Raw genomic sequence first — 19,231 nt, forward strand, 5'->3', positions numbered from 1 at the left:
AGCCAGGGGGTAATGTCCAGTACCAGACCTGTCTCTATTGCACTCTCTTAGAGTTATCATACAATTCTGGTAATAGTTGTGATTCACAGGTATCATGGCTATGTAGGACTGTTAATTGATTTTTCTCCTTTGTAATTTTGTATAGCAACTTCTGATACCATGAAAGCTAGTCCTGCGGGGAAGGCATTCAAGTCAATTCATGCTTAGGAGCCTGTTAGCTCTGTGTCTAAAATGTATGGTAAGTTCAGGAACAGGGATTTACCTTCCACTTCCCAGGGACAATCAAGGCAACAGCAACAGTTTGTAAGGTTTGGGAATCTCTTACCTGACCAGCAACTCAAGGGAGAGCTTCTCATGCCTGGTTTGGGAAATTTGTTAGGGGACTTTAGCTCTTGGAGGGAGCATCATCAGCCCAGATGTGACAATTTCATTTAACTATATATGCATATTTGTACATAGATTTAAATGTATTTTTAAAAGATAAATAGCTAATAGGATGGTTCTTCATCACTTTTTCAAATCCTTACTGTTATTTTTTAAAATTTTGTAATTTAATTTAATTTTACATATCAGAAACAGATTCCCCTGTCCTCCCTCCTCATGGTTCCCCGTCCTACCCTCCCCCCAAGTCCTCCATTCCCATCTCATCCAGGGCAAGAACTCCCATGGGGATTCAGCTAAGCCTGGTAGATTAAGTTGAGGCAGGTCCAGTCCCTTCCTTCCTTCACCCAAGCTGAGCAAAGTGTCCCTGCATAGGCCCCAGGCTCCAAACAGCCAGCTCATGCACTAAGGACAGGTCCCAGTTACACTGCCTGGGGGCCTCCCAAACAGTTCAAGCTAATCAACTGTCTCACTTATCCAGTTGGGGGCCTGATCCTCAGCTATTGGTTCATAGTTCATGTGTTTCCATTAGTTTGGCTATTTGTCCCTGTGTTTTTTCCAACCTTGGTCTCAACAATTCTCACTCATACAGTCCCTCCTCTTTCTCACCAATTGGAATCCCAGAGCTCCACCTGGGGCCTGGCTGTGGATCTCTGCATTCGCTTTCATCAGTCATTGGATGAGAGTTCTACCATGACAGTTAGAGTGTTTGGCCATCTGATCACCAGAGTAGGTCAGATCAGGCTTTCTCTCTACCATTGCCAGTAGTCTATTGTGGAGGTATCTTTGTGGATTTCTGGGGACCTCTCTAGCACTTTGTTTCTCCCTATTCCCATGGGGTCTTCCTTTATCATGGTCTGTTATTCATTGTTTTCCCTTTCTGTTCTTGATCCAGCTGTGATCTCTTGCTCCCCAAGCTCTCTTTCCCTTGAACCTTGCCCTTCATTACCCCCCGAATCATGTCCAGGTTTTCATACACATCTCATCCATTTCTCTGTCATTGGTCGACCCCTGTGTCTTTCCTAGGGTCGTCTTTACTAGGTAGCCTCCCTGGAGTTGTGAGTAGCAGTCTAGTCATCTTTGTTTTACATCTAGTATCCTCCTATGAGTGAGTACATACCATGTTTGTCCTTGAGTCTGGGTTTCTTCACTCAGGATGATTTTTTTCTAGATCTATCCATTTGCCTGCAAACCTCATGATGTCATTGTTTTTCTCTGCTGAGTAGTACTCCATTGTATGTATGTATCACATTTTATTTATCCATTCTTTAGTTTAAGGGCATCTAGGATTTTTCCAGGTTCTCACTATTACAAATAATGCTGCTATGAACATAGTTGAGCATGTGCCCTTGTGATATGATTGAGCATTCCTTGGGTATATCTGGGTCTTGGGGGAGATTGATTCCCAATTTTCTGAGAAAGCACCATATTGATTTCCAAAGTGGTTGTACAAGCTTGCATTCCCACCAACAGTGGAGGAGAGTTCCCCTTGCTCCACATACTCTCCAGCATAATCTATCTTCAGTGTCTTTGATCTTAGTCAATCTGACAGATGTAAGGTGGTATGCATTTACCTTGCAGTATTGATGGAGCTGAAATTGTAGAAACACCTGACAATCTCCTTCCCTAGATCTAAAGCAGATACACACAAAGATGGAGCATTATTGGAGTCCACATCCCTGGGGACATTTTTCCCCCACTTAATTACAGCAATGACAGTGACTTTTGTCTGGAACCTGAGTGCTATACAACTTGGAAGAGAATGGATTAGCGCTTCCCCAAAAGTTACCCCAAAGGGAGTGCTGTTTATTAAATTTATTTTTTCTAGAAGTGTATTTATTCTTCTATATTAAAGTCTGTTTTAGAATTATAGGCAACACTTGTTTTCTGATATTATAATGTAGTTAAAACATTCCTCCATCCCTTTCCTTCCTCCAAACACTCCTGTATATATCTACCCCTTTCAAATTCATGGCCTTTATTTGTTATTGTATGGATATATGTATATGTATTCCTAACATAATTTTTTAGTCTGTGTAATGTTGTTTTTATGTGTGCTATCAGGGCTGTTCATTTGGCACTGGTCCACCAACTGGCATGCTCTTTCCTGTGGAGGACTGCCTCTTCTGCTTCCAGAATCTTAAGTTGTATAGGCAACAGTTTTAAAAAGAATGTACTTCTCCATTGTCTTGTTAGGACATGGTTAAGTTCTACAAAGTTTTCTTTTGCTGGTCTCTTGGTCCACAGTCATAACTACTTATGATATTCCTTGTTAGCCTTGTCTTAATTATTTAAGCTTATTATTTGCATTAACTGCTTTACCTTTATTGTCTATTCAGCAGCAAGTAAAAGATTTTCTCACTCCACACTAGCTCCTGTTTTCCTCTAGGCCTGCTTTCATCTCCTTGATCGTTTCTTCTCACTCCTGTATAAATGGGCAATTTAATGAAAGATATAATTAGGATAATTTAAGATTTACATATGAGCAGGGTGGGGCAGGAGTAGAGGCCATTTGAGAGAATGAACCTTACCAGATGATTAAATACCACTGCAAGTATTCTCCCAATCCATTGCATTGTAGCCCAGCCCTACAAGTTAGTTTCTGCCTGCTTCTCTGGCAGAATAAAAGCTCACAAGAAACCTTCCATGTGTACAAACAGTTCTCATTTTTTCTTCAGCTTAAAACTTGTGCTGCCATTTGGAAAGAACTAAACCAGATCATTTCATTTCTTTCACGGGATCATCGGGACAGGTTGTACTTTTTATCTTTGATATTAATAGATTTTAAATATTGAAAATACAAAATTTGTGTCTTTTACTAAGTTGTTAAAAATACAGGGGAGATGAAAATCTGTATTGATATTATGCCTAATTGATAACATGAATCATTTAAAACCTCTTAAAATTGTTTGTCACAAAAAATATTTTTTTAGATATGTTTTGATGTTTAAAGATTTTCAAATAAAATTTAAGTATCATAGATACCTGGAAAGTACTGAATGCAATTGCTATAAAGGATCTTGAAAATATCTTCTCATGTAAACAACTTAAACGATACAGCAAAAGTATAGGTTTATTGATAAATCATTCATGTACATTTAATTTGCAGGCTGCTGTTCATTTTTGATAGAATTTTTGTTTGTGGAAGCTAGCCAATCAAAAGTACAGTCTAATAACTAGAGTAATAAACCTTTCTCAGAATCTCCTTTGTGTCACAGTGCTGTGCCAGAAATACATACAAAAAGACAGCGTCTACTTTCGGCCACTTTACTCAAATCCAGACGAAAACTGAGAGCTTGCCCAATATCTTCAGCGCTCCTCATAGTAAGAAGGGATGGCAATCACACAGAGGAGGGCAGTTGGGTAAAGTTCAGGTTGGGAGGTATGAGAGGAAATGCTGTCTTTTAAAATAATTCATGCTGCTGTTTCTCTACAACTGGTGCCTATTCTCCTCAGGAAATAATGCTGACAATTTCTGACACATGTTAAGGGAAAAAACACATGTAGTGAGTGAGTGAATCTATGTGTTATAGTTTGACTCAATGTATGAAAACAAGGAGGGAAGGAAAGGGGTCTTTTTTTGTTTTTTATTTTCTTTAATTTAATTTAATTTTACATATCAGCCATGGGTTCCCCTGTCCACCACACTCCTGACCCTGACCCCGCCTTCCCCCCAGCCCAGCCCCCAATCCCATCTTCTCCAGGACAAAGACTCCCCTGGGGATTCAGCTCAACCTGGTAAATTCAGTCCAGGCAGGTCCAGTCCCCTCCTTCCAGGCTGAGCAAAGTGTCCCTGTGTAAGCCCCAGATTCCAAACAGCCAGCTCATGCACTAAGGACAGGTCTGGGTCCCACTACCTGGGTGCCTCCCAAGCAGTTGAAGCTATTCAATTGTCTCACTTATCCAGAGGGCCTGATCCAGTTGGGGGCCATGGAAAGAGGCCTTTTAATGGCAGTGCTTTACCTAGGAGACCAAGTTAATTATGAAGTGATGGCTTCATGTCAAGCTCCCGCTTAGTGGTGGGTTAGCCACTTCCAACTGAAGGCAAACCAATTCTTAGATATGAGGCTCAACCCACAAAATCCAATTCACCTTAATAAACACATGAATAAGGTAAGTGTTGACTATTATAGTTCTTTTTTAAAATGGACACTTCTTTTTTGTAAATGCCTATTTTCAGTAAGCCAGGAGACAATTCTGAAAATAACCTGATGGCTAATTTCTGTTTGGGGAATAGAAATAATATTTTCAAATTGTTAACTCTAGGTGCCTTGTAGACATTTTAAAGTTGCAATTGCAGGGACTGGGATTTTTTTTCCCTTTGGGAAGAATAGACATGACTAATACTATTTTGTGGATACATAACACATAGAAACTGTTCTCTGAATAACAACAAACCAATGACAAGGGTATCACTGGATGTCTTCCAGTCTGCCATCTAGAGATGTATTGAAATGAATAGCATCTTGGGTGGGTTGTTTTAGAGACGTTCAGAGAATAAATGCCAGGAACCACAACACTGGTTATTAAATTGAGGAAACAAAGTATTAATTATTAATTTTTCTAGGCTCTTTGAATTTATGAAGTATGTCCTTGGAAATTGTTAATGGCACATGTTTTCCATGGCTGAACAATTGTGTACCATGCCATTTACCTTGACCCACTGAGATATCTCCCAGCACATAGTTTAAAATTTTGACCAGGGAGTGGATAAGAACAATTGTCTGAGGCTTGTCACTTTGGAGCAAATCATTCATTAAGAAGGTCAATTATTTTTGAGAGTGAGAAAAGTAAAATCAAGGTCAATGACTCCAAAGGGCTTTTCTGTAACCTCAGCATTCCCTATTTCAGGCATAAGTTTTGCAGAATCTTAATTTTACTTCCCTTTAAATACATTTATCAAACATTTGAAAGTCTTTTATTCAATGACATATATTCAGGAATAGATTTATGTTAGATACTGGACAGTACCTTTATAAAGAATGCAGTCCATCTTTATTATTTAATGCAGACACAATGAACTGTCTGATGAAATATGGCTGCATTTTAAGACTTTTCAGTCTTTCATATGCATTGTCAATTTTGACAGAATTGAAGATTATTTTTCCATCCATCATATGTTTATATAAATATAGATATAGGTATATTCCCTATACTATTATATAGCATTTAAATTATACCCTACACTGTCTTGCATAGTTTTACCTGCTTATATTAAAGTTAAATGACTTGTGTTTCTAATAGAAGTAGAAAGTACTTCAACACTAAAGATATATACATATCCATATACACATATATATGCTTTTTGTATTTTTTCTTTGTTGAAGACAGATTCTTTTCTCATACAATATATCCTGATTATAGTTTCCGCTCCCTGCACTAATATTAAACATGTTTTCATCCATTTAGGTGGTAAGGAGCAGACATTTAACTGGCTTTTATATACATAGTTATTTTTAATGTGAAAGCATTACAAAGTGCATAAAAACTGTAAAACATCTCTTTTGTTTTATCCCCAGCAACCACTTTGAGATGGGGACTTCAAGACTTGAGGATTATGAAGCCTTTGTTGAGTTCCATGGAGTTCTAATGGATAAACGGTTCACCAAATATTGGGATGATATTGAAACATTCTTGGCAAGGCCAGATGATCTTGTCATTGCTACTTATCCTAAATCTGGTAAGTGTCCTTGCTATGAAAGGATGTTGTTTTGACATATAAAAATTATAAATAAACCTACTTTGGATCATCAGTATTAAAGTGTTTACCTGATTCGTTTTTCATATTAAGAAGAGTTGTAGTAATTTTGGCTTCAAAATGGTAATAAATTGTACATTATCAACTTTCTTCCACAATCTCAATTTCCAAGGACACAATTAGTAGCCCCATTAAGTCACTGATAAATAGAAATTATTGATTATGCAGTTATCTTATTTAATACAGATGAGTCATTTTGAGACATGCATTGCATGATGAATATTTAAAACTAATGCATTTATATTATAGCTGTGTATATGGATTGTAAACGCTTTCAAAGGTAATCAAAAACTTTCTTTCAGGCAACCACCTCCTTTTGATTGTGTATAGTCAAAATCTTGAATTTCATTACATATATTCACACATGCAATTCCTTTTTCTCAGGTTATCTCTACTGCTGCAAGTAGTTCTAGAGTCTTAAAATTGTATATTTAAAAGCCAGAGAAGCCCAATCTTGTATTCTCTGTTTGCTTATTAACATTTGACACTTAAAAATGAATCAGTCATCTATTTATGACCATATGATCTTATAATTCCAATACTTAGGAAACATGAGAATGGTGAGTTTGAGACCAGCCATAGCTACACTGAGGGACTCTGTCTCAATGAAACAGAATCACACACACACACACACACACACACACACACACACACACACACACACACATTTCAAGTGCACATACTATGAGAGATAACCACTATGTCTTGGGCAACACTTCCCTAAAGCTAATCCTTTATCTCTCTTCTTGGCTCAGCTTAATGGCAGCACTGTCATCTGAAGAAAGAGCACAGCGTAGTGCTGGTTTCAAGCCTTGTCTATTTTATCCACAACTGTCCATCAAACTGTGTCACCAGTTTATTCTAGTAGTTGTGCCTTACAGTGGTCATCTTAATGGAGATCTTATGCCTCACAGTGGTCATCTTAATGGAGATCTTATCTTCTTTGTACTGCTGTATTTACTCTCTCAATAGATTTCCTTACAAACACCTTTTTATGATATTGCTGTATAACTCTGATTCTCCCTAAAATAAATAATTCTTTTTTTTCCACCACTACACAATTCTTAGATGCCCCATGCTGAAAAAGGGGTCTTATGATGCTGCCTCATAGGGCTCTTCCCTATCTCATACAAAAGGTAAAATCATGCTGGCAATTATGAAAACTAAGCTTGATGGTTTTCTCTATATAAGGGAACTTCATTGTTTATAAGATTTATTTTTTTATTTTATGCATATCAGGGTTTTACCTGTATGGATGTATGCACACTGAATACATGTTTAATGTCCACAGGGAAAACACAGAATAAGGTGCTGGTTTCCTTAGAACTGGGGTGATGGATTCTTTGAGCTGGCATGCTGATGTTGGAAGCCAAAATCAGGTTCCATGGTTGGGCAACAAGTGCTCTTAACCATTACTCTGGCCTCATGGGGGACCTTCTCTTTGAACATCCTAGAATCAGGAGCAGTGGCAGGAGCACACAGCATATATGGTTTCTTCATACATCTTGAAGCTCTCTATTCTTATCTGCATTACAACATTAAGAAAGAAAACTGTACTTTTTTATTCCTGATTTTCTTTTTCTGATTATCATCAAAGGTCAGAAAGGTAATTCATACTTTTCTATATTATCTGGATAAAGCCTAAGTGTAGGCACAAAGATACCCGTAAAGTCTATAGCAGAAAATATGCCTGTATGCGTTGCTCATGCTTCACTTTTTATTCCTGTCTCCTTACTTCTTATTCATAACAATTGAAGTTATCAGTGTTATTAATTTTCATATCACAGTTCATCATGGAAAGGCCTGGACACATTGACCATGTTATTATTCATGACAATATTCATCCATATTTGTTGAAGTTATTTTGTAGTATAAATTTAAATATTCAAAACATCGTTTGAGTTTGGATGATATCAAACACTATTAAAATAATACTGTTATCAGCCATACAGGGCCGGCCATTGGTGAACAAGGTATATTTAATTTTCACAGGTACCACATGGGTTAGTGAAATTGTATATATGATCTATAAAGAAGGTGATGTGGAAAAATGCAAGGAGGATGCAATTTTTAATAGAGTACCATACCTGGAATGCAGAAATGAAGAGTTAATAAATGGTAATTTTTAATTAATTTTAAAGATACATGTACACATTTTAATATGTTATAGATAGATGATACAGATATGATTATATTGCAATACAAAGAGGTTTTTAGCAACATAGGCAATTAATATTCTGTTACCTCTGTAGAAGATTCTAAAACTTTAAATCAAGAGTAGTCTTATGCAATGACATGTGCCTGGAATAGTGAATAATCCTATTATATGTATTCAGGAGAGTCTTATAATATGTCAGCATTTATTTTTCAGTTTCCTGAAGCTGAAAATATTTTAAACACTAGAAAATTATTCACTGGATTTCAAGGATAATCAAAAATGTATTCATGAATGTTTGCTTACCAAAATGTGAAAAATTATTTACATTAATTGATGAAAACATTTGATCTTGCTTTACAATTTATTTAATTGATAATTTTCTTCACAGTGAGATTATATTATCTGGAATCTTAAGTAACCTTTTTAAAATGCACATTTAAATTTATATAAACACATTTCAAATGGTCTATTTTTCAACTCAGGAGTAAGACAACTAAAAGAGAAGGAATCTCCTAGAATAGTGAAAACTCACCTGCCACCCAAGCTTCTTCCAGCATCATTTTGGGAAAAGAACTGCAAGGTAACCAGAATATGATTTTCTTAGACTTTATGGACTCAGATATCACCTAAAAGCATCACACACACACACACACACACACACACACACACACACACACACATGTATGTATGTATATGTATATGCATATATATATAGTATTACTCCTTTCATTTAACACACAGATTTTTCAACAAATGTGAGTTATTTTTAACATAACCCAAGTCTAGATTATAATTATATCTTTCTTTAAAATTTGCTTAAGATGATTCTGAAACTAATTAAACTCTAAGCCTTGGTTTGTTTCTATGTAAAAGAAGGGTAATGGTGTCATCTTCCTAGTATAGCTAAGTACAATCATCCTTGAAACCTAAAGCCTAGTGCCTGGTCCAGTGTAAGTACCAGATAAATGCTAGATAGCTATATTCCTACCCTACGTGACTGAATGTCTCTTCTTCACAAAATAGCGTGTGACATTATGAAACATTCATATGAGTCAGAATAGACTATCCAGACAAGTGTTCTGTAATAATCATTTAACTAGTGAATGAAAGAGACTGTTATCACCCATTTCACTTCCCAATAATACACCACACACTGGCTAAACTGTAAAGGAAAGAGATTTTTTGGTTAATGATTCTGATCCAGGGTCAAAATGTACTTGGTGATGGACTTGTTGACAAAGTTTCCAGGTGGCATACAAGTCATCGGATAGATTCACATTTATGTCTCTAGTGTCTCTTATCTTTAAAGCCACTAGCACTCAAAAGTCTGTTACTATAGTGACATTTTCTAACCCTTGACACCTCCCAAAGGCCCCACCTTTAAATACAAAAGTCACATTGTATTCATTCTACAGGTACACAGACTTCATTGTGAACATTGAACTTCATTGTAAATTTTGGAAGGTACAAGTCATATTCAAACCTACCATTTCTTGTAAGGTATAGAGACACATGACACAGATAATCATTGATTCCATGGAAACAGTCACTCAGAGTAAAAAATAAAATAAGTAAACAGACTCTACAGGTAGTACTTAGATCACGTAAGAGAAGACTTCTAATTCAGAGGCATGGTTTAAATGGCTAAAGAGGGCTGGGCAGTGGTAGTGCATGCCTTTAAGCTCAGCACTTGGGAGGCAGAGGCAGGTGGATCTCTATGAGTTTGAGGCTAGCCTGGGCTACAGAGTGAGTTCCAGGACAGCCAGGGCTATACAGAGAAACCCTGTCTTGAAAAACAAAAACAAATATAAAAGGGCTGAAGAAGAACTAGTCTATTCAAACAAACAGACAGTTGCAGAAGATATCTGTGACCAGTTCAACTTCCCTGGAAGGTTAAGTGCTCAAGTTGGGTAAAAATTTGACATCAAATTTCCTAGGACTTATCACAGGAACGTTGGATGCCAAGTTAAGAAACTTGGGCTTTACTTCCACTATAACAAGATCTGAGTGTTTCATAGAGAAGGGGTTATACAATTCTAAAGTACGGGCAAAGTGGACCATGGAGTGAATTTCCTACATCCTGCATGCTGCTGTTTCTTTGTATTTGACACTTTGTAAAGATTTAGGTCTCCAAACTTCAAGGGTTATAAAGCTTTCTTAGTCTCACCTGAAATAACAGGAAGTACACATCCTCCTGTATAATTCCCTGTAGAAAAGCTATCTCATAGTTGTGTAATTTCCTGAGGTGTCTCATCACCATTTTCTGTAAGAGTCTTGATCATGCCACTCTTTTCCCTGTGAGAGTTGCAGGGTTTTACAGCTCCATTGAAATTGATAGATTTTATTCCATACTTCCTTACACCTCAGACAGAGGTCATCAAAGAAATAGAGATAAGGGAATGGGTTTGCCTTTTGATTATTTCCAGATTGATTTGTTGATCCATCAGAGGAGCAGGAGTGGAAAATATTTTTGTGAAAGTATGTTTGCACTCGTGGATCAGAAAAAAAATAAGTGATGAAGGAAAGGAAGTGATTTTCAAGGGGAGCAGGATGGTGAATAAGAAAAGTATTGAAGAACAGTGGATTTGAAGCTCTGGCGTGGTTTGGAGGGAGGTGTATAGACTGTAGAGCTGGAGGAGACTACATGCTTTGTTCCATTTCTTTAGTGGTGAAAATATTGGAGTACAAAGAGATGAGGCCTTTGCAGGATAAACGTTTTATAGTGCTAACTCTAGAAACAGCAGCTAACACCACACCTTCCTGATTTGCCCATCCCCTGGTGTTTATCTACTATGTAAGAATGGAAAGCCAGTGAGTCAAGTTACAGATTGCATTTTCCTCTAATCACATTCCTCAGGGGCAGGAGTGGTCACTTTTATTGTCAAACAATGAAGGGAATGACCTAAAGGTGGGCCCAGATGGAGAAAGTAGAGAACTTTGAAATAAGGTTTAAATACAAATATGTAAACATCATTACATTTTTCTAAGTGCAAGTGATGAAGCTACAGGGTATTTTGTCCTAGGATCCAAATTGAAATATCTTCTAAAGAACAGAAAATTGTACTTTTGACTTAGTGATCTGTCAACTTGTTTATTTGCATTGATTTATTTTCTTTTTTAAAATTTAATTTAATTTTACATATCAGCCATGGGTTCCCCTCTCCTCCCCCTTCTCGCCCCTGCCTTCCCTCCAGCTCACCCCCCATTCCCATCTCCTCCATGGCCAAAACTCCCCTTGGGTTTCAGCTCAACCTGGTAGATTCAGTCCAGGCAGGTCCAGTCCCCTCCTTCCTGGCTGAGCAAAGTGTCCCTGTGTAAGCCCAAGGTTCCAAACAGCCAGCTCATGAACTAAGGACAGGTCCTGGTCCCACTGCTTGTGTGCCTCCCAAACAGTTCAAGCTATTCAGTTGTCTCACTTATCCAGAGGGCCTGATCCAGTTGGGGGCTCCTCAGCTTTTGGTTCATAGTTCATGTGTTTCCATTAGTTTGGCTATTTGTCCCTGTGCTTTTTGCAATCTTGGTTTCAACAATTCACGCTCTTACAGTCCCTCCTCTTTCTCGACAATTGGACACCTGGGGCCTGGCCGAGGATCTCTGCATTCACTTCCATCAGTTATTGGATGAGAGTTCCAGCACCACAGTTAGGGTGTTTGGCCATCTGATCAATCTACTAGGTCAGTTCGGGCTTTCTCTCCATCATTGCCAGTAGTCTACAGTGGAGGTATCATTGTGGATTTCTGGGGACCTCTCTAGTACTTTGCTTCTTCCTATTTTCATGTGGTCTTCATTTACCATGGTCTGTTATTCCTTGTTCTCTCTTTATGTTCTTGATCCAGCTGGGATCTCCTGCTCCCCTAAGCTCTCTTTCCCTCGAACCTTGCCCTTCATTACCCCCCGAATCATGTCCAGGTTGTTCATACATATCTCATCCATTTCTCTGTCATTGGGCAATCCCTGTGTCTTTCTTATGGTCCTGTTTTCTAGGTAGTCTCCCTGGAGTTGTGTAGCAGTCTAGTCATCTTTGTTTTACATCTAGTATCCTCCTATAAGTGAGTACATACCATGTTTGTCTTTCTGAGTCTGAGTTACCTCACTCAGGATGATTTTTTTCTAGATCCATCCATTTGCCTGCAAACCTCATGATGTCATTGTTTTTATCTGCTGAGTAGTACTCCATTGTGTATATGTACCACATTTTCTTTATCCATTCTTCAGTTGAAGGGCATCTAGGTTGTTTCCAGATTCTGGCTATTACAAACAATGCTGATATGAACATAGCTGAGCAAGTGTTCTTGTGGTCTGATTGAGCATTCTTTGGGTATATACCCAAGAGTAGTATAGCTGGGTCTTGGGGGAGATGGATTTCCAATTTTCTAAGGAAGCACCATATTGATTTCCAAAGTGGCTATACAAGCTTGCATTCCCACCAGCAGTGGAGGAGAGTTCCCCTTGATTTATTTTCAATACTACTATATTTGAATTAATTTACGTTTCATTATTTTATTTATAAAATTGAGGAAACAATCTGGTTGGCTCAATTTTTTGACAGTGAATATGTCATACAAATAAAAGGCAAGAGCAGACATTGAACAATGCTGGAAATGGTGCTGTTACCTCAGACTATAGAATCCATTTCCTAGCAGGGTAAGACTAAAGGCAAGCCAGGACACTGAGCAGACACTGCCTCATCTTAAGATACTATGGTTTGTTTTTTTTCTGTCTAATGTTCATATTTGGATCTTTTTTCCATAATGGATTTGTATTATGTTAGTTGTTGGAAACATGAATCTTTAAAACTTGATGACAAGGTAGTTTTGATAATCCAGTCAATGATTTAACACCTTATTTTGTCCTCTAGATGATCTATATTTGCCGGAACGCCAAGGATGTGGTGGTTTCTTATTATTACTTTTTCCTAATGATAGTGAGCTATCCAAATCCTGAATCCTTTTCAGAATTTGTGGAGAAATTTATGCAAGGACAAGGTAAGAGCAACTTGTCTTCTTTGAATTACTTTTCCAAAAAACATGACAAAACAAATGCTGCTCCAAAAAGACAAAATAAAACAAAAGAAAAAAACAAGAAAAAAATGCTGTTCTGCATGAAGGAAAATAAATGAATTAATATAAACAGAAATAATATAAATATGTAAAAACAGTAATAGAATATAAACATACATAAACAGAGATGTAATATAAATAAATATATGCAACAGGGTAATGCAATGTAAGTAAACAGAAAAAGAATGTAATATAAATAAAATATAATATGATTATAAGATGATACAAATACATATAAGCAGGAATATATGTTTAAATATATATTTAATAATTTAATTATAATGCCAATAAGTAAATGAATTGACCCAGGTTTTTGGGTTAGGGGTGGTAGTTTCACCTTTGTAAGTCTGTGAATTAGCATATTCTGTCTCAAAAATACATTTTTATATTTCCCAAATATTTCGGAACATGTTATTATAATATGATTGAAAAAAAAGTATTTGAGGGGATAAAAGCATGATTCATTCCTTTACAATTAAAATGCCAGGGGATTAAATGAAGCCTAATGTAGAATATTTACAAATATTCTGAATACTTATAAAACTCTTGCTTATTCCACTAGGCATGTAGACTCAACATTTTCATTTTGATTTCCCTGAACAATGAAGAGTTATCTGTGCACATATTATGGGAACTTTATAATTGCATTGAAGTTCTGACTAAAACAACTGAGTATTTATATTTGAAGATAAAGGGGCAAAGAAGGGTTTACACCGTGTTAAATAGCCATGTGTATTTTATAGGAATAACTGAAAGAAAAATATTTTATATCCCTATGAGATAACATTGTTCATTGGATCTTTGTGGTTTGCTAAAATATTGTATTCCAAAACACTATGAATAAAATATATGCCTCAAGATTGTCAAGCTTCTCTATGAAATAAAGAGAAAAATAATTTATATCTTTAAAAAGAGGATAAATTAGATTGTTATTAAAATCATTGTGGGCCTTCTCTTAAGATACTTTTATTGTGGCATCAAAGCACAGGAAAGTATACCATGAATCAGTGCCCATGTAGACTGAACATTTAGTGGCAACTCATACATGTTTGTACCACTCTGTTAGCCTTGGATTTGAGAAAGTTGTTCTGTGAGGGTAAGAGAAGAAAAGGGAAGAGACAGCATTTGTCATATCACATGGTATCCAAAATCTAACTTTATTGAAGCAAGACAGAAATTGTCTCTATGAGAACACTTTCACAATCTAAATTACCAGTGTTGTAATAATTATCACATTCTCCCCCCCCACCGTGTGTGTGTGTGTGTGTGTGTGTGTGTGTGTGTATCTCACACACAGATATATACACACACAGACACATACACAGACACACATAACTACACACACACCAGTTTATCACATGCTCTCATTGCTCTAAATTGAGTTGGTTTCTTATCTTTTATCCTTATCATAATACATATCATAATGGAAAATTAAAAACACGTTTCTGTAAATGAAATTTATTCAACAACTTTTGCATCATTACTCAACAGAACTCTTCTTACTAAGTGTAATTGCCTATTAGCTCCCATTCCACGATCATCTTGTCTTTTATTAACAATTTGAATACTTCTCTCAAGTTGCAAAATGATGATGTAATATCTGTACATTTGTTTCTTCTAATTTCAGTTTTGTATGGTTCGTGGTATGATCACGTAAAATCTTGGTGGAAAAAGAGTAAGAATTCACGTATATTATTTGTGTTTTATGAAGACATGATAGAGGTAAGACATGGAAGACACATGAGCATTCTAGTAGCTTTTAATATACTCTTAGCATCTGACAATACTCTGGATGCAATATTATCACTGGAAACATAATAGCAACCACTTGCAGAAATATAAAAGGAAAAACATGATATTCTACTTTGATTGAGTCAAACTGAGTCTAGTAAGTAAAAATGGTTAGTGAACAAATACATTTTAAACCAAGAATCAAAAATTTTCTAAAGATAAAATTTGCAAAAAGAATTGATTGAATTGATGATTACTAAGCTTTATCTTTCATTAGACAGTCAGTAGACTTAGGATTTATATCTTTTATATATGAAATTCACCATGTACAAGAATATAATATCTAGGCATGGTAGCTTATAGCTATAATTCCAGAATTTATGAGACTGAGATAGGTAGTTAGGAATCCAAGCCACATTTGAGCAGAATATCAAGGCTTGCCTCAAAAAGAATAAAAATAACTTTAAAAAATTCCCCAGGGAGATGTCAGTGGATAAAGTCATTGTTATGTAAGTTTGAGGATTGGAGTTCAAATACCTGGTACTTAAATAAAACCAGACCTGTATGGAAGCCTGCACCTAATCCTAGTGCTATGGAAATAGAAGATACCAGAGTCAAACGCACAGGATGAAGTTACAGAAACAGTGAGCTCTGGGTTGAGGAAGACATCCTGCCTCAGTAATAAAGTGGACAGCTATAGAAGAAGCTATATAACTACAACTTTCTGGTTTTCACACTCTCAAATACAAGTGCATGCAGACTTATCTGCTTGTATGCTAACACAAGTGCAAACTTGCTTGCACAAAACACATTCACGTACTATCTATAGAAGAATAAATAAATAGAAAGAAATTAGAAAGAACTACAATCAACACTTTACAAATCCTCTCATTTAGGCCTAACAATTTTTGAAGTGTCTTGTATCTATTTCCCGATGAGGAAGAATTGCTTAGAATAGTTTGTTTTCTTCATTATAAATTTAATTCCAATGTGACCAGATGCAATGTAATATTCTCTTTCATTTTTAGCCTAATACCTATTCACCAATTTTGTCAATTTGATTTTTAAATCAGTTTATTTCTCCATAGGATATCAGAAGAGAAGTGATAAAATTGATAGAATTCCTAGGGAAAAAGCCCTCAGAGGAGCTCGTGAATAAAATCATTCAACACACTTCATTCCAGGAGATGAAGTACAATCCATCTACCAATTATACAACAATGCCAGAGGACATGATGAATCACAAAGTATCGCCTTTCATGAGAAAAGGTGGGAAAGTCACGTGGCTTTCTGTTAAAAGGTCTAAGCTGCCATGACTTAAGTCTAGTCAATCTTATTTACCCTGAATAATTAACATATGTTTTCTTTACAACTTTTTTATCTTGAATATTATTATTGAATTGTAATTGTGCAGAGGCATTAACACTATTAATATATTCAATACCATATTGACTAATAATGAATTTCTGTTACTTGTTTCTTCCATTTGAGAAGTATATTAATTTGAGCATATGGCTGACACTTTAGTCTCAGCATCAGTAATGATATCATAGTGTCATTAACTAGGTCTGTGTCTCTTGGGTGAATACCATATGCCTTATACATATTATCTCAATAAGTTATGATTTCTAAATTGGAAAATGGATTTACTATCTCATTTTTAGATGAAAAACAAGTTAAGAAAAGTCAGTCATATTTTCCTTGTATAAGTGACAGAAAGTTTTGAAAAGTAAATGACTAAGAATTCAAACAAAATTCTATTTACCAATAATATCAAAACACAATGAAAGGAAATTTTATTTAAATAGAAGCATTTCCTGATGAGTTATAGTCAACTTGTATACCTCAAATTAGGGATTTTTATATAGTATCCAGGTAGTAATGTCATGAAAGAAATAGGATATAAATGCATAAGTATAGATCTGAGAGATTTATTAGGGCAAGGATGATATTCAATAATTTGATAGTCATTATACCGTTAGTCTCGTTATAGAAAGCCCAATATAACAGAGAAAACCAAAGAAGAAAGCTCATTTGAAGTAGTTCAGGGAGGAAAGAATGCATCAATAGGAATTTTAAAGACAAATTTTCAAAACAATAAAGACAAATATATTTTGTGAAATAAAACAATGTGATACTTATATATTTTATTGGGAATATTGAATATTAGGAGGCAATTTCACATTATTTGTGAAAGATACACAGGATAGAAAACTCTGACGATTCTTGGCTTCCACCTGTTTCATTACAGGAATTGTAGGAGACTGGAAGAACCACTTCACGGTAGCACTGAGGGAGAAATTTGATGAGCACTGTGAGCAGCAAATGAAGGGATGCACCCTCAAGTTTAGAGAAGAGCTCTGAGGTGCTTTATTTTCATGTATCTTAAATTGGAACATTCTTCAATTTATCCTCCAGTTTCTGCTGGTTTGCCTTTCAGAAGAAGTAAAAGTCTTTTGAAGGCTGAGATTTAATTTCTTTCTCTCTCTTTTTTAAACTTCCATATCAATTTAATTTCTGACAGCAAATAATTTTGACAGTAAAACCACATTTTTATATATAACATAAACATTGTCCTCTTATAGTGTTCAAAGATCTCTAATAAAAATAATTTGATGTCTCCATATTTAGACATTCATATTACAATATAAATGTTTTCTTGGTGATACAAAGATCAACAAATATAAAGATGCTTTGAGATTGGCAAGTAGGTAACCTTGTGATTGTGTTTGGAAGTCAAATATATACAAAACTATATGAAGAAATTAAAGCAATTCCAAAAATTATGTGGTCACTTGAAGATAGCACCTAAAGATTCACAAATTAAAAAAAAAAAATTAGTTAAACTGAAATAAATGTGTTTTCTTATGTTTTGAGCCATAAGCCCAAGCTGACAGAGTGCAGAATTACAGATTGCCATCACTGTTGTGTAGAATCATGCAAGACTTACATCATCTGGAAGTTGGTGATTGAAGCCCTAACTAATTTTTCTTTGTCAATAAAATATCAGGAGTCAGATATCGGGATAAGAACCTGAAAGATCAGAGAAGCAGTTGCCTCCTACCACTTCCATTTCTTCCTCCAATAGGGCCAAGGAGATCTCTCTCAGCCCCACTTTAACACTTCCTATCTCCTGTCTGTCTACAGTCTTCCAAACCTCTATGGTTAATTTTGATCAGCTAGTGGCTAGCTCTGCCCTCTGACTCTAAGCAAGCTTTATTTGTCAGAACACAATCAAAATATCACACATCATTTCCCCCTTTTTGTCTTAAAAAAAGCAAAGGTTTTAACTAACACAGTAAAACCATATACAATAAGTACAATAACTGTATACAAATACATACAGGCAAGAATTACGTTAACAATGTCCAGTCCATTTACATTTGACAAAAGCAGAAAAAAATACTTTGTTATCTAGCCTATCTTGGTGAATTCAAAGTGTTGTATCTAATTTACTTTCTATCCTAATTTGTATTACCAACCCAAAACTATCTTTCTTTAATGTCCCTCAACCTTATACACTTTACATATCTTTTGTGAGTTTCTTTTGTGAATTTGGTAACAATGAAATCTATATCTATAACTATCTAGTCTTCAACTATATCAGAGACTTGAGAAGGATATAATTATTGAGTAAACAGAAAGTGCAGAATAAACAACTTCCAAAATTACGAAGTTACAGAAACAACTGGCTGATTAGACAGTCACCCATTGTTCTTCTGTAACATTGGGGCATCCATCTTAGGCCTGTAGGTCTAGAGTATCTGACAAACTTTTCTGTAAAGCAGGAATTTTGGCAAAGTTAAGCAGTCATTCTTTTGTGTCCTGCTTGTCCAGTTTGGACAGTATACCGTAACCAGTCCTGCATGGTCCTGCAGCTACTTTAAAAATAATCACTCAGAGGTTTATATTAATTATAAATGTTTGGCTGATGGCTCAGGCCTATTACTAGATAGCTCTTACATTTAAATTGCCCATTTCTATTAATCTATGTATTGTCACATGGCCTGTGGCTTACCCATTCTTTCACATCTTGCTTCTTGGGTGGCTTGCAGCATCTGTTCTGACTCTGCCCTTCTTCATCTCCATCTTCAGTTTGAATGTACCACCTAACCTTATTCTGCCCCACCATTGACCAAACAG

General features: G+C 35.9%; 1 protein-coding gene across 1 annotated transcript; it reads left to right on the forward strand.

The window, feature by feature from the left end:
• The first annotated feature begins 5,913 nt into the window (after nt 1-5,913).
• LOC118592548 (sulfotransferase 1E1) lies at nt 5,914-17,452 on the forward strand. The gene is made up of 7 exons (XM_036201611.1): nt 5,914-6,061; nt 8,132-8,257; nt 8,780-8,877; nt 13,156-13,282; nt 14,985-15,079; nt 16,177-16,357; nt 17,340-17,452. The coding sequence occupies exons 1-7, from the start codon at nt 5,914-5,916 to the stop codon at nt 17,450-17,452; spliced, it is 888 nt and encodes a 295-aa protein (XP_036057504.1).
• The last annotated feature ends 1,779 nt before the right edge of the window (nt 17,453-19,231 follow it).

Source organism: Onychomys torridus, chromosome 10, assembly GCF_903995425.1.
Source record: "Onychomys torridus chromosome 10, mOncTor1.1, whole genome shotgun sequence".
NCBI lineage: Eukaryota > Metazoa > Chordata > Mammalia > Rodentia > Cricetidae > Onychomys > Onychomys torridus.